A 21,715-nucleotide genomic window follows, 5' to 3' on the forward strand; every position below is an offset into this window, starting at 1 on the left:
ATCAAATCCACCTCAAGAGAGGTAGACAAATATGCAGAAGCATCATGTTCTGTTAATTATATCAATCACCCCCTGATCACTGTACTTAACTTTCCCTCTTACCTGCAGTAGCTATTTACATAGGTTATGTCACTGAGTAATATTCTGCAAAGAACTTTATGCTGAAATATTCACAGAGGAGATACACAAACTCACCAAACATAGAATCATCGCCAAGCTCTCTGCCATACCGTATCATGCAGTCTCCTAGGAGTCCCTCTGTCTGGGGATAGCCTGTGGTTTTAACTTGTCCTCTGATCTTTGACATAGTGTTCAGCATTCCCAGCTTGGCTCTGTATGCTAAGAAGGACACAAAAAAAGAACAAAAAAGTTATAAAAACACTTTTAAAACTAATACATTTAAAGCAAAAAATCATTTAACAAGCAATATCACAAAGCAAGTCACTAAGCTGGTCTGTAGATTCCTAAGTTTTTTGTTGTCAGTACTTCATAGTCAAAAGTTTAAATAAGATTCCATTCAATATGGGCCACATGAAACTGGGTTTTATTCCCAACTGAATGAGCATCCCATCTCCATGCAGATATATAGTGGGATTGCTTGTCATCTTCTGTGGATATTCACCAATACTCACATTCCTTTCAATATTTCTGCTTGCAAACTCCTTGATTAGAAGTATTGCAGAAAGCAAACACAGACTAGATACAAGCACAGCCAAAGCCAATTTCATGCTCGCTCTCTCTCTCGCGTGCGAGAGCTTTGCAGAATTTCCTTCCCCCTTCTTTTTTTTCGTTCCAGTAATGAAGACAGTAGAAATTTATCCTGCAGAATGGCCTGCTACATACAAATTAATTTATTGTTATCTTGCATGTATCATGACAAAAACATGCATTTATTCTTGGAGAGTTTTTCCAATCTACTCCTTACTATTATCACTCAACAGCTTCTTCAACATAGTAGTGGCCATAGGCAGGGCATTCCTGAGGAATGTGGACCATGGTGACTAGCTTCATCTTAAACATGCTGGCTGGGCCTTGGTAAAGGACTGAATCCTACCATCCTTATGTAGACATAACCCATTAAACTTCTTCGGGGATGTGCATTTCATAAGGTACCCATAAGAGACAGCCATCTCTGAAGTCACTGGTATAGCTGACTAAAGGAATTCTGTCAGTCAGTTCTCAAAAAATAAAGGTTCTTCCAACAGCTGGTTTAGACAGTGAATCAAGGTCATAACAGATAAACTTTGCGACTGACTGCAAATGTAAACGTGTCTCCTTTCTTGTTTCTTAAAACAACATTTGAAAAACCTGTGTTAACTGACGATTCAAAATCCACTGAGGCCTAGCAGTGTTCAGAAAATGCAAAACCTCATTCAAATACCGGATAAGCAAGTAACAGCCCACTTCCCCGTGGTTACATGGTTACCAGTACCTCTGAGGGCAGCAGCCTGTGAGTTAAATTCAATGGCTTTTTACGTCTCTGCTGAAAAATTTGTTGGCATTCTCTTCCCTTCAGGGATCCATATCCCACTCCAGGAAATCCAGCACAAACATAAACACAAGTGCTGTACCACAGGCCCAAGCTGTCCAAGACATGTCGTGCATGCACAACCTACATATGCCCAGTAAATCAGATGCACTGTGTGCTGCAAGTTGAATGCATCCCAGATCAGACTTAGTGCATATAAACTTTACAGCTGTTCATTGCACACACAGGTAAAGCTCTCTAGGACACCCAGAAGCCTCACAATGATGACCTAATTAGCTTTTATTTAGCTAGGATGAATTTCCAAGTAAGAAGACAATGTTAAGCAAAATCCAACACCTATTGTTCCTATCCTACCTGGATTTGGCTGAAGATACTCTGTGGACTTGGACAGAAGCTCTGTTACAGCTTTATTAGTAACATCAATTTTCTGGAAAAGTAACACAGATAGCAAAAAGCAAATCGATTACTAGAAAGTTTATCATTTTATTACACATAATATACTATTCTAGCTAATTATAAAATTTGTATTTAAAATAAAGCAAATATTGTAGCTTAAAATAAATAGCCATGTCACAGTTATGACAGGATTTTACCAAAAACATATTAATTGGCAGGTAGTACTGGGAAGGAGAGAAGGTTTATTTCAAAATGTGGGCTTGCCTTTCCAGCCCATCAGTCTTGAGTACTGCTTACACATTCTGGACTACAGTTTTCCTGCCAGCCCAACAGTTGTTACTAAGACTGTTTTTCTCCACAGGTGAAAAAGACTGAACATATCCCTCACAATCTTGGGGTTGGGGCCATTTAAAGCAGTAGTTTGCACTGTCTTCCTATTTAATAGTTTCTAAAATGCTATTTAAAAAAAAAAAAAATGACATTTCTGGTTTGTTTCCCTCTTCCTCCCTTAGGGGCTGCACATTATTTTTCCCCTTATAATGCAGAGAAAGGAAATAATTATTCTGTAGCTAAAGAAACCGAAACCTAGAAACCTGTTTAGATCAAATTCAAAAGTGCATGTTGGGAAAAAAAAAACACCAACTCACACAAGACTTTTTTCCTCAATCTGCCAACAAGAAAACCTGTGACCTAAGTCTACTATGAACATTAAAAAACACACAGAAAGACAAGGGCAATAAAAAAAAGCACATAAAAGCTGAAAAAGCATAAAGTAGCAGTAACATTGTTTAATTTGCCACACAACCAATAAGTGGATAGCAAACATCTCACTTTCCACAACAATTCATGTAAATTTCTGAACATAGATTTAAACTAAGAAATATAATTCCGTATCAAGAGAAAATTTGACCCTAGTAGTTAGACTTTTATCAGGAAAAATATCAGATGGGAAGGCTTTGTGATATTTACGAAGACTCACTAAACACTGAAGACTTCTCTCTCTAATCTCCCACACCTGCTTCCTCTGCTCAGCCTTTGTGGATGTCTCTTCTCCCTCGGCTGAGCTGCCATGGCTTAAGGATAAATTTGCACTTATCGTTATATATTTCTGTTTGGAAGCACATGGTGGGGTGTCCCCCTGCCCAGGTAAATCTACAATACCATTCTATCACTTGAAACATGAAACATTTTTGATTCTGCAATAGCTTAATATTGAAAAACATAATGTAACTTTCCTTACCCTTTCCATCTCTTGAAATTCTTCATCTAACTTTGTTCCCTCTGCTCCACTTATTTTTTCACTGAACAACTGTAAAAACATAATTTTAACAAAAAAATTGCATGATTATTTAATTACAGAATAAATATCTCAGGGTCACAGGAATTCACTCCAGATTAGAAAAATGCAGCAACCATTTGAGGCAACTGTGCAAGAGAAGAGTAACCTTAGTCTTGGAAGTGAAGCACTCATTTCAAGAGAGACAGAGATACCTGATATGAATTTACAACAGGCAAACAAAAAATGATTTCACATGCTTAAACCGTTTGTACCCTAAAGGCATGACCTATACTGCAGACTTCAGGCTTAGGGACCAGAGTCTGACTGCAGGTAAATCCAGAGTAACTCTTTCAAGTATGCCTCTCCAGCTCTGTACTTCCGAGTACCTTCTGGTTGTGTATGCCATTAGGTTCAGGGATGCAACTCCCATTCCCGCTCCTGGGAGTTGTGTGCAGTTCTGTGGAAGGAACAAACTTGTGAAAAATGCTGCACTGTGACCCACCTGTGTAACTGAGCATCTTTATGATGCTGAAAAAAAAAAAAATGCCATGCGTTCTTCAAAAACTCAAAGCACCAATTTTAAATAAAGGATTTCAGTAAACCTTAACATTATCCAAATTTTGTGTAAAAACTCCAGGCTATCAGACCTGAGTTTGATCCTCACTGAGTAAATCATGGCTGGGAATAAGCACTCGAGCAGAACTCAGCTGTCTGCTTCTTGCAGTGCATGGTACCTGCACTGCAACAGCATGAAATGAGAGCCAGATCCTCACCCAGTGTGAAACAGCCTTTGAAAGCATCACTCAACTACGACAGAAGTGGTTTAACACATACTCAATGAACATTAAACATAAATTCTTAGGATAATTCATGAAAAAATACTATGCATTTCTCTGTTTTAATTGACTTTTATCATTGAATAACAGCGTAATGTAAAATCCAGGCCTAGCTCACTGACTGCTGGTGTTCCCCAAACCTGCCCCCAGTAAAGCGTTTTGTTTGTCCTCAGCACCTTCTAAAAGGGAATTCATCTCACTGAATTAAAAGGGCCTTGGAGACTTGCATAATCTCATAATGGGTCACGGCTCTTTGTAGCGCAATGGTTCCCTCTTCTTGGTCACAGCCTGCACCACACAGGTGTGGAGCAAGCACACTGCCTTCCCAAAAAACAGCAATAAGCTGATGAAGCAGAGCTGGGAGCTCTGGGGCGGCTGACCTTGCATCAGTATCACTGCTACCACGCAGCCAAAAGAACAGACCTGCTTAAGGGAAAATGTGAGTTCAAAGAGAGCCCTACTGCTAATTATTTCTATTGGCTTTACAGTAGGACTCACAATCTTTATGCTTAATACACCAAGCAGCCCACAAACTTGTCAAGATTATTTCTCTTCCAGAGCACTGACAGAACAAGCACAAAAGCAGGTAAAACAGAGATGGAAAAGCCCAAGTACCAGTGAGTTCCTGTGGGTCATCATCTTGCTGCTGTAAGACATCACAGCAGAGAAGCAACCAGAGGCCACACATGGAAGGGGACACTGTCCAGGTCTCTGCACGTACATCTGAGGAGTCCCTGAGCACAGATGGAGAAAGATGCATGGAAAAGCTTCATGGAAAGCAGCCTATCAGAAATTGTGCAGCTTCTTTATGCTGGCAGTTTGTCTCCTTTCTGTGTAATGTTAATTCGTAAAATAATTGATGCCATTTTCCACAGCCTCACATGTTTTCTTTCGCCAGCAGGCAGTGAACAGGTTTGTGGTTTCCTGAAGCCTCTCATGGCGATCTCTTTTCAAAGGCTGAGTGCAGTGGGGGAATTATCCTTCTCAGGCTGAAGTTGCAAAATCCATATTCAGTAGCAACCCATAGCTGTCTCATTACAAATAATCCATTTATATACTGGCGAAGAATAAATGCAATGAAGTAACATGATTGCTCGACTGTGAAAGCATAATTAATAATAAATTACTGCACCAAATGACCAAAATAATGAAATGTCCCACACTTGGAGAGGATAGATCTGAATGTTGTAACTAGAAGCACAAGTGGATGAGTAGAAAGTTCACACAATAACAGTAATGCCAGAGAAAGGAAAAAAAACCTCCACTGGCTCATTGGAAGGCTGGCAAAGATAGTCTAAAAAAACGCAATTTCTCATCAGATACACTGGAAGTTGGTATGTTTTCAGTAAATGTCTTAGGGCATACACTATTTATCCATTGGCATCCCTTAGCTCTCCCTGGCTTACTGATGGCCATACGTGGTGTCACACACCTCCCTCAAATACTAGTCTGAAACTTAGGCTTACTGTGTTGTTGCTGTTTTTGCCAGGATTGCAGCTGCTGGTCCAGGCATTTGCACTTGGCTAGTGAGGCTGCTCTCCCAGTGCCGACAGACACGTGCCTCAGCACTGCACTGCAGCCTGCTCGCCTTCTTTGCACACCTGCTCAAATGCTGCCACCCATGTTTAGTTTTGGTTTCTTTTCTGAAATGTTGCAAAACTCTTCACTGTGTTTTCAATGGATAAAATTTGATGCCATGCACAGAGGGAGAAACTATTTGCAGCAATACTGAGTCACTCCTTGCAAGGGGACCACTGGACTTGCTGAAGCAGCAGGGAGTAAGGAAAGCATCTAAGTTAGATCCAGAAGGTCACAGAACAACTGAGACTTCTATGCACCAGCTTTCAGAATGGGGGGGGGGGGGGGGGGGGGGGGGGGAGAAATTCTGCATCTACAATTTGCAGAGAATAATGGAGTAATTAACTACTTGGATGATGGGATACAGTACACTCCCTCAGAGTCTAGAGGATACCAGCTTGGGGGGGAACAGTTGATACACCAGATGGTGGGGCTGCTCCTCATAAGGGCCTTGACAGGCTGGAAAAAATGGGCTGACAGGAACTTTGTGAAGCTCAAACACAAATGCAAAGCCCTGCACCTGCAGTGGAATATCCCCATGCAACAGTACAGGCTGGAGGCCAACTGGCTATGAAACAGCTCTGCAGAATAACACCTGTAGTACTGGTGGAAAACAAGTTGAATGTAAGTCAGAAGTGTGTCCTTGAGGTGAAGAAAGCCAACCCCATACTGGGCTTTATTAGCAACAACACAGACACCAGGTCCAGGGAAGTGATAATTTCCCTCTATCTAGTACTTGTGAGACCAGATCTGCAGTATGTGTCCTGTTTGGGCTCCCCAGTGCAAGACGTTGACATCCTAGGTGAGTCTGAAGGAGGGCCACTGATACGAGCAGGGGACCGGAGCACATAGCATATGGAGCGCTGAGCTTGTTCAGCCTTTAGAAGAGGTTAAGTGGGTGTCTACCTAGTGGGAGCGTATGAAAAGATGGAGCCTGAATCTTGTGGAAGGACAGGAAGCAACCATCACAAGTTGGAAAACAAGAAATTCAGACCTGTAAAAAAGGCAAGAAAAAAGAAGAAAAAACCACCGAACAGGTTGTCCAGAGAAATTGTGGAGCTCTCATACTTGAAGACATTCAAGCCTTGCCTGGACAAGGCCCTGAGCAACCTGCTCTAACAGGACCTGCTTCAAGTGGGAGGCTGCAGTAGATGCTCTCTGGAGGGCCCTTCTCACCTACCTGACTCCAATTCTAATTCCGTATTTACAACAACATGTGAATGCGACTCCATAGAGCCAACCACAGGATCTGCAGACACCATTTCATACAGACACTGAAAACAACCTAACACGCACCTACATCTATAGGAGCAAAAGCACTGACCATAAGAAAAAGTTTGTTCACGCACTTTCCCAGTTCTATGGAAACATTAATGATACTGCAATTTCTAGCCCAAGGAGACACTTCTTCAATGACATTTACTCTGAGCTCTAATTTCCTTTGAAAAAGGAGACTGCCTCAGTGCTCAGAGAGATACCATGAAATGATTCCTTAAAGTCTTTAAGCTGTCTGCGTCCCTGACAGTAAAAATTGGTATAAAGTTCTAATGGCTATCACTAAATTTTACACCACTACAGCTTATTTCATATTGGTATAATTGTGATCAGCTTTACTATTCTCGCATTTAGGAACACGAAAGCTTTTGTTCTGATCATACTGAATTTAGGAGTTGAAAAACTAGCTTCACCACTTTCCCAATTAAAAGTCACAGGATACCCAATTAATTATTTAATTGAAAATGGATGCACAAAGGAGACAGCTGCTGAGTTTTAGTTCTCCGACTATTTGCTGAGCATCATTTACATGCATTATATCAAGGTGCAAAACGCTTTAAGCTTAAACAGAAGTATGCCCAACTGTGGGGCTGTGTAATTATGTGGTAATATCTATCAGTTTTTACGAGTCAGTTAATCAAAGGAGAAACTGCTGCCATCACATAAGGAATGTACTCTGAGGGAGCTTGGAATTACTTGTACAGGAAGAATCCTTCACCTCCAAATTCGGAAGCTGGGTGCCATGGATTCAGCACCTTTTCACTAGACAGGGCCAGAGCCAGAATTGGGGGCTCTGAAAAAATCCAATTCCTGCCATGGGGGCCACCACTATCTTACTATTCCACTGCCAGGTTGGAAGCTAAAGCCACGCATTAGTCATATTTCTGGTGGAGCTAATTAGTCTTCCTCTGGATCAAAACTTAAACCAAGAGAATAGCTGTGAAATAAGAAAAATTTCTTCCTCCCAGGTGTCTGTGCAACTCCCTCCATCACACTTGATGTATTACAGTTAGCAGGGAGAAGAAAATAACCCCTAAATACGAACATGAAAACACTTGCAAATCAGCCATTGCATAGTCACCTCTCATTTGTAGTTATATATGATAGCAAACTACCCTTACTGTAAAACTTGCATGTTCTATATAATAGAAGACCTTTTTGCCTGAAGAAATACCGCAGTTTGTACGCAAACGCTCCTTGCTTGTAACTTCTTCCTAGATCCTACTGTTCTTTTTAATATTGAAAAATTAAATAAGATGTTGTATTATTGACAATCTAAGAGTCTCTGGGTGGCTTATGTGGAATCTTCTAGGAAGACAAGTCTGAAAAAAAACCAAATAGATTTTGAAAGAAATCCCTCCAGATACTGTGATTTCTATTTAATTCTGTATATGCAGCTACTGTTCAAAATGCAAATTGCAATTTTGTTATAAAGTCTTAAAAGACTAAATATTTATCTGCTAAGGAATTTATATTCCAAGAAATTCTCTGAGAAAACATTTTTTCCACAAACCTAATATTGAGACTTTGTTCTCACACTAGTTCTTTGTTACTCTAATTTCTTCGAGATAATGTAATTTTCTTATGATTTGTTGTATTGTAAAGAAGCACAAATACAGCACATGAACTGTCTACAGTTTAAACTAAAATCTACGGCTCACCAGAACTCTAAACTAAGAAAGCCTCAAGCTTTCATGTAATTTTTCAGTACTTTTATGTATGTTAAGATTTATCCTTCTTACTGCACAGGAATAGTACATTTCTCCATTCTCATATGGATTATAAAAACAAGCTTCAGAAAAATGCTTTTACTAATGTTTTGCACATCATATCCACTAAACTACAGTACTTATTCATATTTCACTAAGGAGGGTTACTGAACATGAGAAACTGCCCAAAATATCCCAGATCAACAGAGCGCTGATAAAAGTCTCAAAACAATTACCCTATTTTTTTATATATCCACTGGGTATTTTATAATACAAGTCAATAGGATTCTTGCCAGCCAATACTTGCACACATGCTCTGACCTTCTGTTCCACTTGTTTTGCCTTTCTTTTGCAACAGTCATTAACTGGAATTGAACCATCAGGTTTTTTTGTTGTTACTCAGCTACTGTTGAAACAAGTGGAGCTGAAGAAGTCCTTAACTGGCCAGCAAAAACTCTCTTGTACATAACTGGCCAAGAAATCATCAAATACTATTTAATGACTGAATGAAAGGTATCATATTCTATTAAAGACTTTAGAACTTTTAATGACTCTTCACCAAGTAACAGCATTTATTTTGTTCTGAAGGAGTATCTGCTGAAATTATCTGTTGAAACTTTAATGGGATGGAAAATTCCTACATTTGTCATAAATATGCACACTGGCAAACCCATGAGGCAAAAACCTGGATTTTTAGGAAAAATCTTTTAACAAAAAAAGCCAAAGCTATGAAAATACTTTAAATTTATTTCCCTCTCTCTAAAAAGGAAGTAAGCAATCAACTGGGAAAACTGATAGATTTATCCCAAAGTTAACACATAGAAAGCCAGGAAATAATGTAACTATATGGCTACATTTCCCACAGAAACATATAACTGGGCCAAACCGCACAAAACATTAAGATATATCTTTAAATACAGCGCTTAGTACAAAATACTACATTCCAGTATGGTTAATGCATAATAGTTACGCTTCTCCTAATAAATCATTAAAACTTCCAGTTATTGCCCTGCAGCCATGTAATTGTTTCATTTGGTGTTAAATTATTATGCATAGAGGATTTAATGCAATGTGACAATACTAATATCTTTCTGAAGAATCTTATTAAAGCATATCATAAACAATGGGAAGAATAAGGTGCCTAGCAAGATGTCTTCTGGCTAAAGTAGAATTTCCTTGCAGTGTCTCCTGAGGGGAGAGAGAGATTGTCTTTTTTGTCCTTTTCCAGAATGCTCCATCAGATTAGAGAACCAAGATGCCAGCCTGTCTTCTAGAGCAAAAGTAGCTTAACTTCAAATATCCATAACTCCCTGTTTTGTGCTTCTAAGTTCTACTACAATGCTATGTATATTACCTGTTTTTCCTCTTTCCTGATTGCTATATTTCATACAGATTGCTAATTCCCACACTCAAAAAGAAGGTTACTACTAGTTCATGAAGTGCAGATTATCAAGAACTTGAACCTACAACATGGCTTAATAAGCCATGTCTAATGTCTTGTATCTTAGCACATCTTTGATAACATAAAGGAGTACACACTGGCAGAGCCATCTGCACAAAGTTTGCCACTCTAAAAAAAGAACAAAGCATTCTGCTTTGACTAGGTGAGCGCCCAAAATGAATGGGCAGCTTATAGACACCCCTGTGATTGACTTCTAGAGATCTACTGAAGGTCTGAGTGATCAGAAGAAAAAGTAGTGCCCCACACTGAGAAACTAAACTAAGATGCACATATTCAAACACAGATCTAAACAAAAGACTAAAGAAACACAGCACTTGGCCCCTGGAACAGCTGCAGAGAATGCTGAAACCAACCAGGTATGAGAATAGCAGCCTCCTCAGGTCTCTTCTCCTGCACCAAGAATGTTCCAAGACAGGGCCTGGAGCCATGCAGAGACAAGGATGTCAGAGCCACTAAAAGTGGAAAATCACCTGCAAATGAAAATGGGTAATATATACCTAAAAAGAGATTTTTCTCAGGCTCCTTAAAAAAATACAATGAGGGGAAAAAGTCAAATTATAAAAGTGTACCAGTACTTGAAGCTGTTCTTTGAATTATATTGACACAGCTCATACTATTCTAATGCTTTGGAGAAAATACAAACCTCTTATTTTGGAGGTTAAGCACTAAACAATGGCAAGAACTCTTCAGTTGCCTCAGTATGTTGTGTTTTCAAAGAAAACAAAAATATTCTTGTGCTGATGCACTTGAAAGAAAAAAAGATTTATTCTACCCCCCAAAATAAATAAGGGGTCTACTACAAAGTGCGTATGTTTCAGTCTTGCAAATATGGAACACTCTGGCTTACCTCCAGCAAATTGTTTTAAGTTCATACTTCAGTAAGTGTGTAAGTGCTTTGCTGGATCAAGACTGGAGTTCTCAGCACCTCGCAGTATCAAGCTCAAAGGGTCATCACCTTTACATGGAGTATTTTATAACTTTTTCTTCCACTAAACTTTCTGCTAGCAGTAGCACAGATTTCTCCAAAGCACTTGGGAAAACAGTAAAAAAGATTTCTGACAGCGACAGAGAGAACTGGGGTTTTTGAAAAGATTAATCAAGCAGCTAAACTGGGTCCTGCTGATATTTAATCAAAATTATGGAGTGCAAGAAGCTGCACCCTAAAAATCAAACACCTGTTACTGCTCTCATGGCTACATCAGTGGCATAAAATAACTCTGAATTCAACAACACTTGTACATGGGTATTTAAACAAAAAAAAAATGAAGCTTTCTCTTTTGCTAACAGTTTATGCATAATTATAAAATGTAATACAATATTTTGGAATTTACATGAGACAGTAACACTGACTAAAAATTATAATTATATTGTGGATACAAAAATTAAAACAGTGTTCTGGCAGTACCTATGGCAGAGTACATTTTTATATAAATGCAGGGAGACAAAGAAGTGTTGCATACAGTTGGATGATTCTCTTGGAATTCACTACCCATCACAAACAGCTGAACCAGAACTTCAGAACACCACATCCATGGCCACAGGAATTCATGTCCTAGTGTTTCACCGAAGATCCCTATTCCCAGATATTTAAAGTATAAATACAAAGTATGAACTGTAGGATGTGCCTGTACTTCAACGACAGCTCATGACTGTGCTCACGCTATCTTGAGTAAAGAAAGGGCATGCTCTACATCTAAACTGCCTTTAGGGATTTGTGATGGACCCAAGAGCAAATCTTGTCCCAGCAGCCAACAAAATCAAAATACCAAAAAGAGTTGTATTTTTAAACAACATGAAGGATTTTAAATATAGGTAGAAATGTGTAACATTTAAGGACAGACTAAGATAAATACCATTACAATATTTCTTAAATATTTTCTAATTTTAAAAATTTCATACAACATGAAAAATAAAAACTGAGCCCCATGTCATTTTCAGAGCACAGATTTAGGGTCGAAATTCCATTTGCATAACAAAAAAAACCCCAGGCCATCTAAAGGACACCAGGAATCTCAAGGACCTCTTTCCCAAGAAGCAGAACATACTTTTTCTACCAAGAGATCTCTGAATCACAGAAACAAAGTTAAAGAAATGCATGAAAGTACTGCCAGAGTGTTTACATTCATGAAGAACATTCCTATCTCACTAATATTTATGAACCCTTTATTTCATTACTTGTAACTTCTCAGACAAACACGAGCAACAAGATCACAGTAGATTATTTTTAGGAAGACAGATTAACCAAGATATAAAAAGATACGCCAGATAAAGAGGAATAGAAGAGAAATATGTTTGCAAATGTGACTTGCCTGGGAAGTTGGGATCTGAGGGTGTCCCCATATGCGTACCTCCCGCGTGGTGATGTTCTGTGAGCTTCTGGTGTAACATTAACTCAGCTTCAAGCGTGTCACTGTTAATGGGTCGCATGCAGATCTATGTAAAGCATTATTATTAAACCTACCTTCTAACATGGAGCAAATATTTCACAGCTGAGTATGACCCAAAGTACAGAGAACCCAGCCAGGCAATCAGCTGAGACCACTACAGTCAACTCTACAGCTGCCAGTATCAACAAGAATGGACTGAGTCTATCAAAACTCCCCATATGCTCATAAAGAAAAAAATACCCATTCACATCATGTAACGTAAGGTCTACAGCTACCACGCTGAATCAATGAACAGCCACAGCTGTGGAGCTGCAACAGCACAGTTCTGGCAAAGGTTCAGAAGTGGCAGCTTAATTTTTATTTAGAAAGGAAGCTCAAATAGTACAAGCCATGTATTCTGGGATCAAGAAAGCCCTTACAAGCACTGGTACATACCGGAACATTTGAGCAATGACAGAACTCCCTGCTGATGTAGGAGTTTCAGCAAGACACACCTCAAAGAGACAATCCAACACGTCTTTCAGCAAAAAAAATCCTCACCAACTGATCAACCAGAGGTTCTGCTTTCAGACTAATGGTGTTAGAAACTCGTAACTATGCAGACAAGAATTTCCGCTGATTTAATTTCTTTTATGCACAGTTCTTCTGTACCACTTCTTGTGATCTCTCCTAACTTAAATCAATCTGTATGAATAAGGACTGCTGACGGCACCTAGGTACACATCAAAACGTATTTAATCAATCTAACAGCCTTTGCTTGGGAAACCACATGGAAGAAAAAGGAAAAGGCACAGAACCCAAGAACATGACATTAACGAGATTACTGGTTGATGAGTGCCTTCTTTTCTTCAGGAAGGACTTACACAATCAAAAAAAATGGAAGAAAAAAACATTAAGAGTCTGATTAGTTGAACAACCTATATGATTTTGCATAGTCTAAACAAAAGATTCTGCCATGTGAGAGTATTATCACAACAGAAATTTTTCAAGAGAAGGGCACACCATTTTGACAAAGCTAATGAGTGCTTTATATAAAGATCTGCCATACAATGTATACGATGTGGGTGTTTGACCATTTCTGTAAGTTCCTAGCACCCTTGCAATTCTTTCTGCTGGTGTAACTCTGGGATGCATTAAATATTTTTTTGATTGCTGGTCTTTCAAGTAAAAAAAAAAAAAGGCAAACAGACACAACTATATCAAAGGTCTTGACAGACCTGTAAGATTCTGTGTGTGTGCTTTAGAAACTCATCATCTCTAAAGTAAGCAGCAAACAATGTAGTAAAGCCTCCTGCTCTAAGAAAAGATCTACAACTCATAAGGTAAGATGAAGTGTCTGGCATTAAACAATTAAGTCATCTGTAAAAACAGGACAACGTGCCAGTCATGGTCCTGCAGTTTAGGAAAGTCAACAATAACATCTAGTGAAATATTATTTATGACTCCATTTATTTGCTATATCTGTGGAAAAAAAAATTAAATCTCCTTTCTTTGACAGCAATACTCAGAACTTACCCCATATGATCCCTATGCTCTAATATATTTCTTATATTTAATTTTTTGCCAGGATTTAGGGTTTGATTATGGGTTTTGTTAATTTAGTAACCAAAACATCAGACATTACATTATAGCTCTGATACTCCTTTAAGTTGTTCTGCAAGAAGTCTGTGCCAGAAAGTGAATTCTAAGCAGGGTCAGGAATGCTGTGTACTTGCTGTTACTTGGTCAACACTCAAAATCCTGTACCCAGCTGATCCAGTCTGTACACAATCAGGCAGCCTTTTAAAATTAACCTTATTATCAAAATCCAGCCAAAGTATGTGTAAATATAGGCTGTGTAATCTAGACTTAAAAAGAAGTCTGCACACTGAGAAGGGTGCTGTCTCTTCCCCTAAGAAAGCACGCTCTTTCAAAGTTCTTAACATATTTCAGAATATTTTATCTTCACTATGTAATGGACAGTTTGACTTTTTCTGTGACACTCCAAAGGTCTTGAGTCTCTCATTAAAAGAAAGCCCATGCTACTTGTGCTGCTGACGTTGCTTGTTCACAGGTCTGGATTCCAGGCTTTCTGCTCTCAGCAAGAGCTACTTATTAGCCACTGCTATAGCTTTTGATGCTACAGGAATAGTGAGGAACAAATTGGTACAGATTGAACCACATATCCAAGCTCCTAATATGCCAGGAATTTAGGGGGGGAATTGGAAACCTAAATACTTGACTGAATTTGGGTTAAACTGACTTGTCCTTGGCCACACAGTAAACAAGTGGTAACTCTGAAATTAGAATGCCAGAGTCCCAGATCTCTACTCTTTGCCCTGAAGAATGCTGTCTTACATAAAATAGTCTACATGTACTTCTGAACAGGCAAAGCAAGTGAAAGCTATGTTTACAGGATACAAATTGTGAGTTGTCAAGTACTGCACAATCATTAAACTTTATTATAAGAATGCAATTCCAGATTTTGTCAGAGAGCAAAATCAAAAAATGAGTGTACAATCTCTGCAAGAAAGGTATTTTTATTGTAGACAGTCTGTTAGAAAAGTGAAATGAAAAGTGTTTACACCTGTTTTCCATGTTCAAAGTGATATGACTAGATGTTTCAAATTTTCAGATTTTGAATGATAACAGTTAAAATCTGCAAAATTGTTTCGGTTTCCTGCTGATATATGCAACCATGGATTGTTCTAGTTCCTGAATAACTGCAACTTTACAAAAGGCAAAATAAAAATCTGCATTCAGTGCACATATGCAATCGTTTGGTTAACAGAAAGTTGAACAGTTTGCTCAAGATTATACGAGACACTTCTGACTCCAATAAGTAATTGAATAAACTCTGTGCTGTCCAGCTGAACACCTTTGTCTCAAAACCAAACTTCAGAAAACTTTGTACCAAAGCTACCTGAAATTGTACACAAAGCAAGGAACATGTGGTCACTTATTTTACACTAACATAAGTTTAACTGAGTCTGCAATTACAGGATTCACTTTTTTTTTTTTTAATAATAGATCCCAGACTAGCTGAATAAATTCTGCTAAGACTAAATTTATAGAAAACAACAGGGTACTACAACATCCAGTTGCAGTCCTGATTCAGCAGAAGTAGCTTTCCATAGGAGTATTATTAACGAAGCTGAGAACCTCCATAAGGATCATAAATCACATCACATACAGTTACAGTGAGGCAACATTTCTAAATACTACATCAGTAACCAAAATGTTGAATACTGATTATGCAAGTAAATATAACACACTTGCTCCCTCGTGCTGACTGGAAGATTAACGGACAATTAGCAGAAACATAAGGGCAATATTTTACAAAATATTCCCTAGTTCAGTCACTTTTACACTTTTTTTTTTTGTAGTCACTTCTAGCTTTTTCTTTTTTTTTTTTCTTTCTTAAATGTAAATCTGTTGGAGCTCAGCAACAAAACCACGCTAAGCTGGAATTTGCAAAATTGATGTCAGCAATAAATATGACACATAACAACATCATGCCATTAAACCTGCTGATATGTGTCAAAGGATACCCTTTTCCATGCAAGTCGGAAGGTACAAGGATTAACAAGCTTCCCCTTTGCCTCACAAATACAAGCAAGTGAGGGAAAACAAGAATAAAACAAAAAATGATAGGAAAGGAAGATGCAAGCAAAACAATATTTGTGAAATAGCTCGGTGGTTCAGCAGACTGGGATGGAATGCTATTTCCTATTAAATTGAATATGCTTTTGCTTCAAAAGAATAGAATTAATCAACAGCTTTTATATGGATGCACATACACACATGCACCCCCCATATCCCCTCAAGAAACCCAAGAGGTATGAGAGACCTGGATGCTTTTGAAAAACCCACCAAGTGCTTATCTAAATCTCTAGGCATGTAAATACTTCTTAAGAGTCTAGCCCAAGAGACTCATCAGAGAAGCACACAGGACTCAACACTGCGAAAATATGAGCTCTGTTTAATTTCAGATTCTAGTCATAAACAGCTAAACTACTACATTATTATTACTTAATGCCTTCTTTTCAAGCAATATTTTGTCCTTGTGTTTCCCCTAGCTCAGTATAGCAAAGGCTTCTCTTACTTACATTCATAAATAATGGCTGGATAAGTGGTGGGTATTTTCTTAAACAATCTATGCATCTACAATGTAGAACCATCAGTATTCCTTTAGGGCATACATACAGATTAGGACATCTGTGTATGGTCTACAATTATCACATAGAAAATACTTCAGAAATTACCAATATTTAAACTATTGCTTGACTACAGAGTTACCTGTGCATGTCTGGTCTCAACACTTATTTGCAAACTACCACGTATATGTAAAGATCCATAGCACTGTAGCCTAATACATTTCAAATGGCATTAAGAATTCTGACCATCGGCAAATACTTCTCCACAAAAATAACCTATGTGTTTAAAAATTACACAAAAAGTTAAATACTCTAGAAAGAAGGCAGACTTGTACAAGAAAACTCAGATCAATGGCTCCTGGCTTGGAAGCACTCTGCCAGTGCAACAGACACACTTTTGCAAAGAAACAGCACATGATTATTGGTAAAGCAATGGCAATCCTACCCACCCAAAAGGCATATGTAATAATATTAAATTATAAACAGAAATCCAATTTTCTACAGCATTCTGTTTCTGCAATAGGTTCAGTAATTTCTTCTGGGAGTCCCCTACCCCCCTGCTTTTGTTACCTCTCAAATCCCAGTCCTTTGTGCTGGTAAAATTAGCTCAAGTTGGCACTTCTCTCACCTGTATCCCTAATGCCAGAATTCGCAAAAATGAAGTTTTAAAGGAAATCATGGCAGAAATTATTACTTTGGAAAGGGTAGCACATTTAATGCTTCATAATAATTTAATTTGAAATCCTATTTAAAACATTAGCACTTTAACTTCATGTATTTCATTTGTGAATCTGTGAGAATTTAGCTCTGCTTTCAATAGCGGTTTGCTGCAATTTCTCCTGTCAGCCTGAGGATCCCAGTTTCAGAGCCTTTGGAAAGAGGTGGCCCCTAGCTGTACCTATCATCCTCTGACAGCCAACACAGTTCTGATACTGGAAAAGAGGCACAGGAATGAAACATGTCCCTGGCAAGAAGGGATGCAGCAATTCAGTGTATTCCCTAGGCAGCCACTACCAGCTGGGTTCCCAGAGACCCAGTGACAACTAAAAGCTTGCTGAAGCTCTCAGTGCAAGGCTGAAGTATAAACACTGCTTGCCTTCCTGGGAAATACACAGCAAAATTGATGCTCTTCCATACCATCAAGGTTAAATCAATGCCACAAGTTCAAATACCAGGGACAAAGCTTGGTCTTTGTGAGAGTATCACCATCTTCATGAAATTGAGAAATATAAGAGTTTGGCTCAGTGCTCAAAAACTGAAACAAGACGCAGAGAAGGGGAGAGCAAGAAAACCACTTTTACCACTGACAACTATTGTATTACATAGAGCTCTGTGCCAGGGGCAGTCAGCTCTATTAAGACACTAAACTCCTGCATCAGGTCTTCTGGCAGTCCTGTTTGCATGCTTACCTCACATTACAGTACAGAAGTGCAGAGCTGTCACTTTCTCCCATCGCTTGAGTATTTCTACTAAGCTTTGTAGATTTTCTCTCTCACAGAAACGTTAAGCCAGCCATGCATCCCAAGACACATTTTCTTCTCATGCACTAATCATTGATACCTTTGCACTTCTTTTCAATTCAGTCAATTCAACTTAGTCTCTTTTCACTACCACTGCTTCCATTTAGTTTGTTTTTCTCTCAGTTGCCTGACTGCTCCTTATCACTTATCTCTTTGCCTTATGTTTCTTTCCATTTCCTTTATTTTCTTCTGATACACACTTCTCTCCATCTATGCTGTATGCAAGACCCTGCTCAAAACCTGAGCAAATCACACACGCACTTATGGGGGGGGGGGGGGGGGAAGAGCCACAGCATTTGAGCTGGCAGTCTCCAGCAGCTGCCAGCAAGTAGCTCAGAGGGAAAGAAAAGAGGGGCAATTTCTTCCATTTTCTTCCAAACTTCCTTATTAACTTTCTTCCATGAATAGCTTTTCAAATAGGTGGTTTCATGAAACAGATTCCAGGTTTTAGATTTAAATCCACCTAGAGTCCATTTTCTTAATGGTGCTTAAGCACCCCTCACACAAAATATTCACACTGCTAAACCATAGAAATTTCAAAAGAAAAAAAGGTTTTTCTGCTAAAGTCAGTGGGACAGGGATGGAATAAAGAGGCAGTGGTGTAAAATATAAATGCTGACTTTGATCACAGCAAGGCATTTGGTCTTATTACCATATATTTATCACCTCCATCTTATATTGTGCAAAAATAAAATTATCGGCACAGCTAAGGCCAAATTACCCATCACAGCATTCAAGCAATACGCCCTGCTACATGACTTGAGGCTTCAGATGTCAGATAAAAGCAGTCCTGCAGTGCGCAAGTCTGGATGTGAGGTAAAGTACTTCCTTGCAGCTTCAGACCAAGACTCAAAACCAAGCCTAAATAAACAAAGCTGGTTTTCCCCCTTGTAGACAAATGAGGAAGCTTACTCACTGTCTCTGCATAGGGCTTATGTTTTTGCACTGTTTATATTTTCCATTAACTTTCCAAAAACAACTAGAGATTAAAGCCAGTGCAGTGAGGTATGTTTTTATTTTTTCTAACTGGTTCCACTCCTTTTGGGATGCATGTGCATTCACAGTGAACTGAAACCAAACCAAGTATATTGCTCAGCTATGGGAGTCTATAAGCAAAACGGGTCAATTACTATTTCTAAACTTCTTTTAAAGTTCCTTCTTCTGTACCTTCTTCCTACACAGTATATTGCCACTGCAAATCCAGCAATACCATTTCCTATGGCTGCACACAGGCCACAGTCAGTAACACTAATGAAGGTGATACAGGAAGTGCAGGAAGCTAAGTGCCTTGCGGTTATTATGCTGCTCCTATTATATGGTTTCTAATATTTCCTAACTGTATCTTGTTTGGGAGAGCAGATCACCTGTTGTCCATTTCTTCCTTAGAGGTATGTTCAAGTTTAGTCAGACAAATGCCTTTGTAACTTCTGAAATTCTGCACATTCTACAGCAGCATCTTTGCCATAGAAAATATTGCTGTTAGTATAATTTCCTTGACATACTGTAACTCAAGATGAACTGAACTAACTCTTCAGAACCTATTATTACAGACCATATGGATATCAGTTTGCATCTGCACACGCATACGCATGGGAATGAAAGAGAAGTCCTGGATAAGCTATTTGTTTACCAGCTGGTGAAAATAGCAATTTAACTGCTATCTCAACTAGCCTGGAGGGGAGAGATTGATTCCCTTTAAAAGAAAAGTAACAACTAAAGTAGTGTCATAATTTAAATGATTTTATATCGGATTTTTTCCTATAATTAGGGAATGATCTCCTAAAGAGATTTAAAAGTGCAATAGGGAATAGACAGGAAAATAAGTCTTTTCTTCTTCAGTGCGTTTATTTTCTGCATTTGACAGTACCTTCAAGTAGTCCAATCATTTTCCCACCAGCATGATGCAAACGTTCCATTGCTAACCTGAATATAAACAGAGAATTTATGGTTTGTTTCCTTTTTTAAATTACAGTGAATGTACATAAATCAAAGGAACTCAGGGAATCTGTAATATATAGATTTTTTTTAATAGCTTTTTTATATTTATTTATACTGACACAAACTAAACTCATTTAGAGCATACTTCACTGCATTTAGAGTCTATTTTTAATGTGAGGTCACCCTGTTTGATTTAGTCAACTCAAGTTCAAACAGCAGAGAAGATAAACTTTGCTTTTATCTCTAAGGTCTCTCCCACCTTGGAATTTGATATAGCTAGATATAGCCTTGTCAAACTGAAACAAGGGCATCCACTGATGTAATGCCATGTCCATTAGACAGGTTAGCTCTGGAGATTCGTCTGACAGTTTGTAAATTGTGTATTTACTTAAGTCAGTAGTTCTGTATTTTAAGATTTACAGTCACACAGCGAGAGCCTGTTGTGCTTTGCATTGAGGAACAGCATTTCCTTACCACTTAAAGACAAACTGCTCACGAAAGGAAAGTCTATTGACAGGACCATCACCAAGTTTCTCATCTAGATACTTTCATGAATGGTGGCCTCATGGACATGTTCCAGATACACTTGTGTCCCCTCTGGCCTTGTCATCAGTACATATTGGTCCTATGAAACAATTCATAATTAAATCACTTAAAGATAAATTTTAACAGAAAAAAAGTCTAATCATGATAGTTCCTGTGTTAAGCCCAACTCAGAGGACCAAAAGAACTGTCCAGCTATGGTTCCATTTTGCTGCATAAGCATCAAGACAAAAAAAAAAAATTCCCACAGCTACAAGCAGTGGCTTGATAAATTGTTCAGAGAATTTATACTTAGCCAGGAAATGAAACATTTTAGAATGACCAGTTACTTTGTGCATCTACAGATGATAATTCATCCAGCCTTCCATCCTAAATATTCTCTCTTACAAGCCAGCCCCACGCTCCCCCCCTGCCTCCAGCCTTCCCCCCCCCCCGCTAGTCTCTGTTTTCTGTTCCCAGCAAGAGCTGCATATACTTTTGTTCTTTTCGGTACTCTGCTAAGGAGTCATTTATTGGTACACTCTCATGTTCTTTTATCAAAGTACAAGACTGGTTTATCCTGTTAATTTATATAGTCTCTAACTCAAGGTTGAAAGAGTGAAGAGTCCTAGGACAGAAATACTGCAGCGAACATCCCAGAGAAGATCATGTACTTGCTGTTATTTTGAGAAACAGGTAATAATGAAAGGAGAGGGGAGAAAACAGCTAGAAAGAGATATAACTACCTTTGCTTTCAAGGGGAGTTGCAATAAACCTTTGCTTGAAAAGTTACTTTCTATCAGCTTTGCTTTCTATCACAAAGATATGCACTGTTTATGATTCTGTTTCATTAAATTTGACCTTCTACCTTTAAATTGCAAAAGCACTTTCCCACAGATGCATGGACACCTGAACTTAAGAACACAACATATAAGTGTCACCAGTTATATTAACTGTGAACAGCTACTTGCCAAATGGCTTATAAAATACTGCAATGCCAGATTCAGAAAATGCAATACACCATGAGTTCTGTATCATCTGCAAGAGTAAAGGTCTCTGATTAGAAGTCTGTCACTTAAACAAAATGTCACCAGTGTGTATTAAATCCGTCAATTTTTAAATGGGACTTGAGTCTCCTCCTGCCTTCAGATCTATCACCAGCAAAACACTTTTTGATTTAAGCTCCAG

General features: G+C 38.6%; 1 protein-coding gene across 4 annotated transcripts in view; it reads right to left on the bottom strand.

The window, feature by feature from the left end:
* SH3GL3 (SH3 domain containing GRB2 like 3, endophilin A3) overlaps window positions 1-21,715 on the bottom strand; it is a 57,722-nt gene that overhangs the window by 14,705 nt on the left and 21,302 nt on the right. For all 4 annotated transcript variants that reach the window (XM_052808443.1, XM_052808445.1, XM_052808446.1 and 1 more), the window contains 3 exons: window positions 3,126-3,194; window positions 1,844-1,916; window positions 196-339 (listed from right to left, as the gene is read on the bottom strand). In XM_052808443.1, the coding sequence (XP_052664403.1) occupies window positions 196-339; window positions 1,844-1,916; window positions 3,126-3,194 (286 nt within the window). The remainder of the gene's footprint in view (window positions 1-195; window positions 340-1,843; window positions 1,917-3,125; window positions 3,195-21,715) is intronic.

The sequence above is a fragment of the Harpia harpyja genome, chromosome 14, assembly GCF_026419915.1.
Source record: "Harpia harpyja isolate bHarHar1 chromosome 14, bHarHar1 primary haplotype, whole genome shotgun sequence".
NCBI lineage: Eukaryota > Metazoa > Chordata > Aves > Accipitriformes > Accipitridae > Harpia > Harpia harpyja.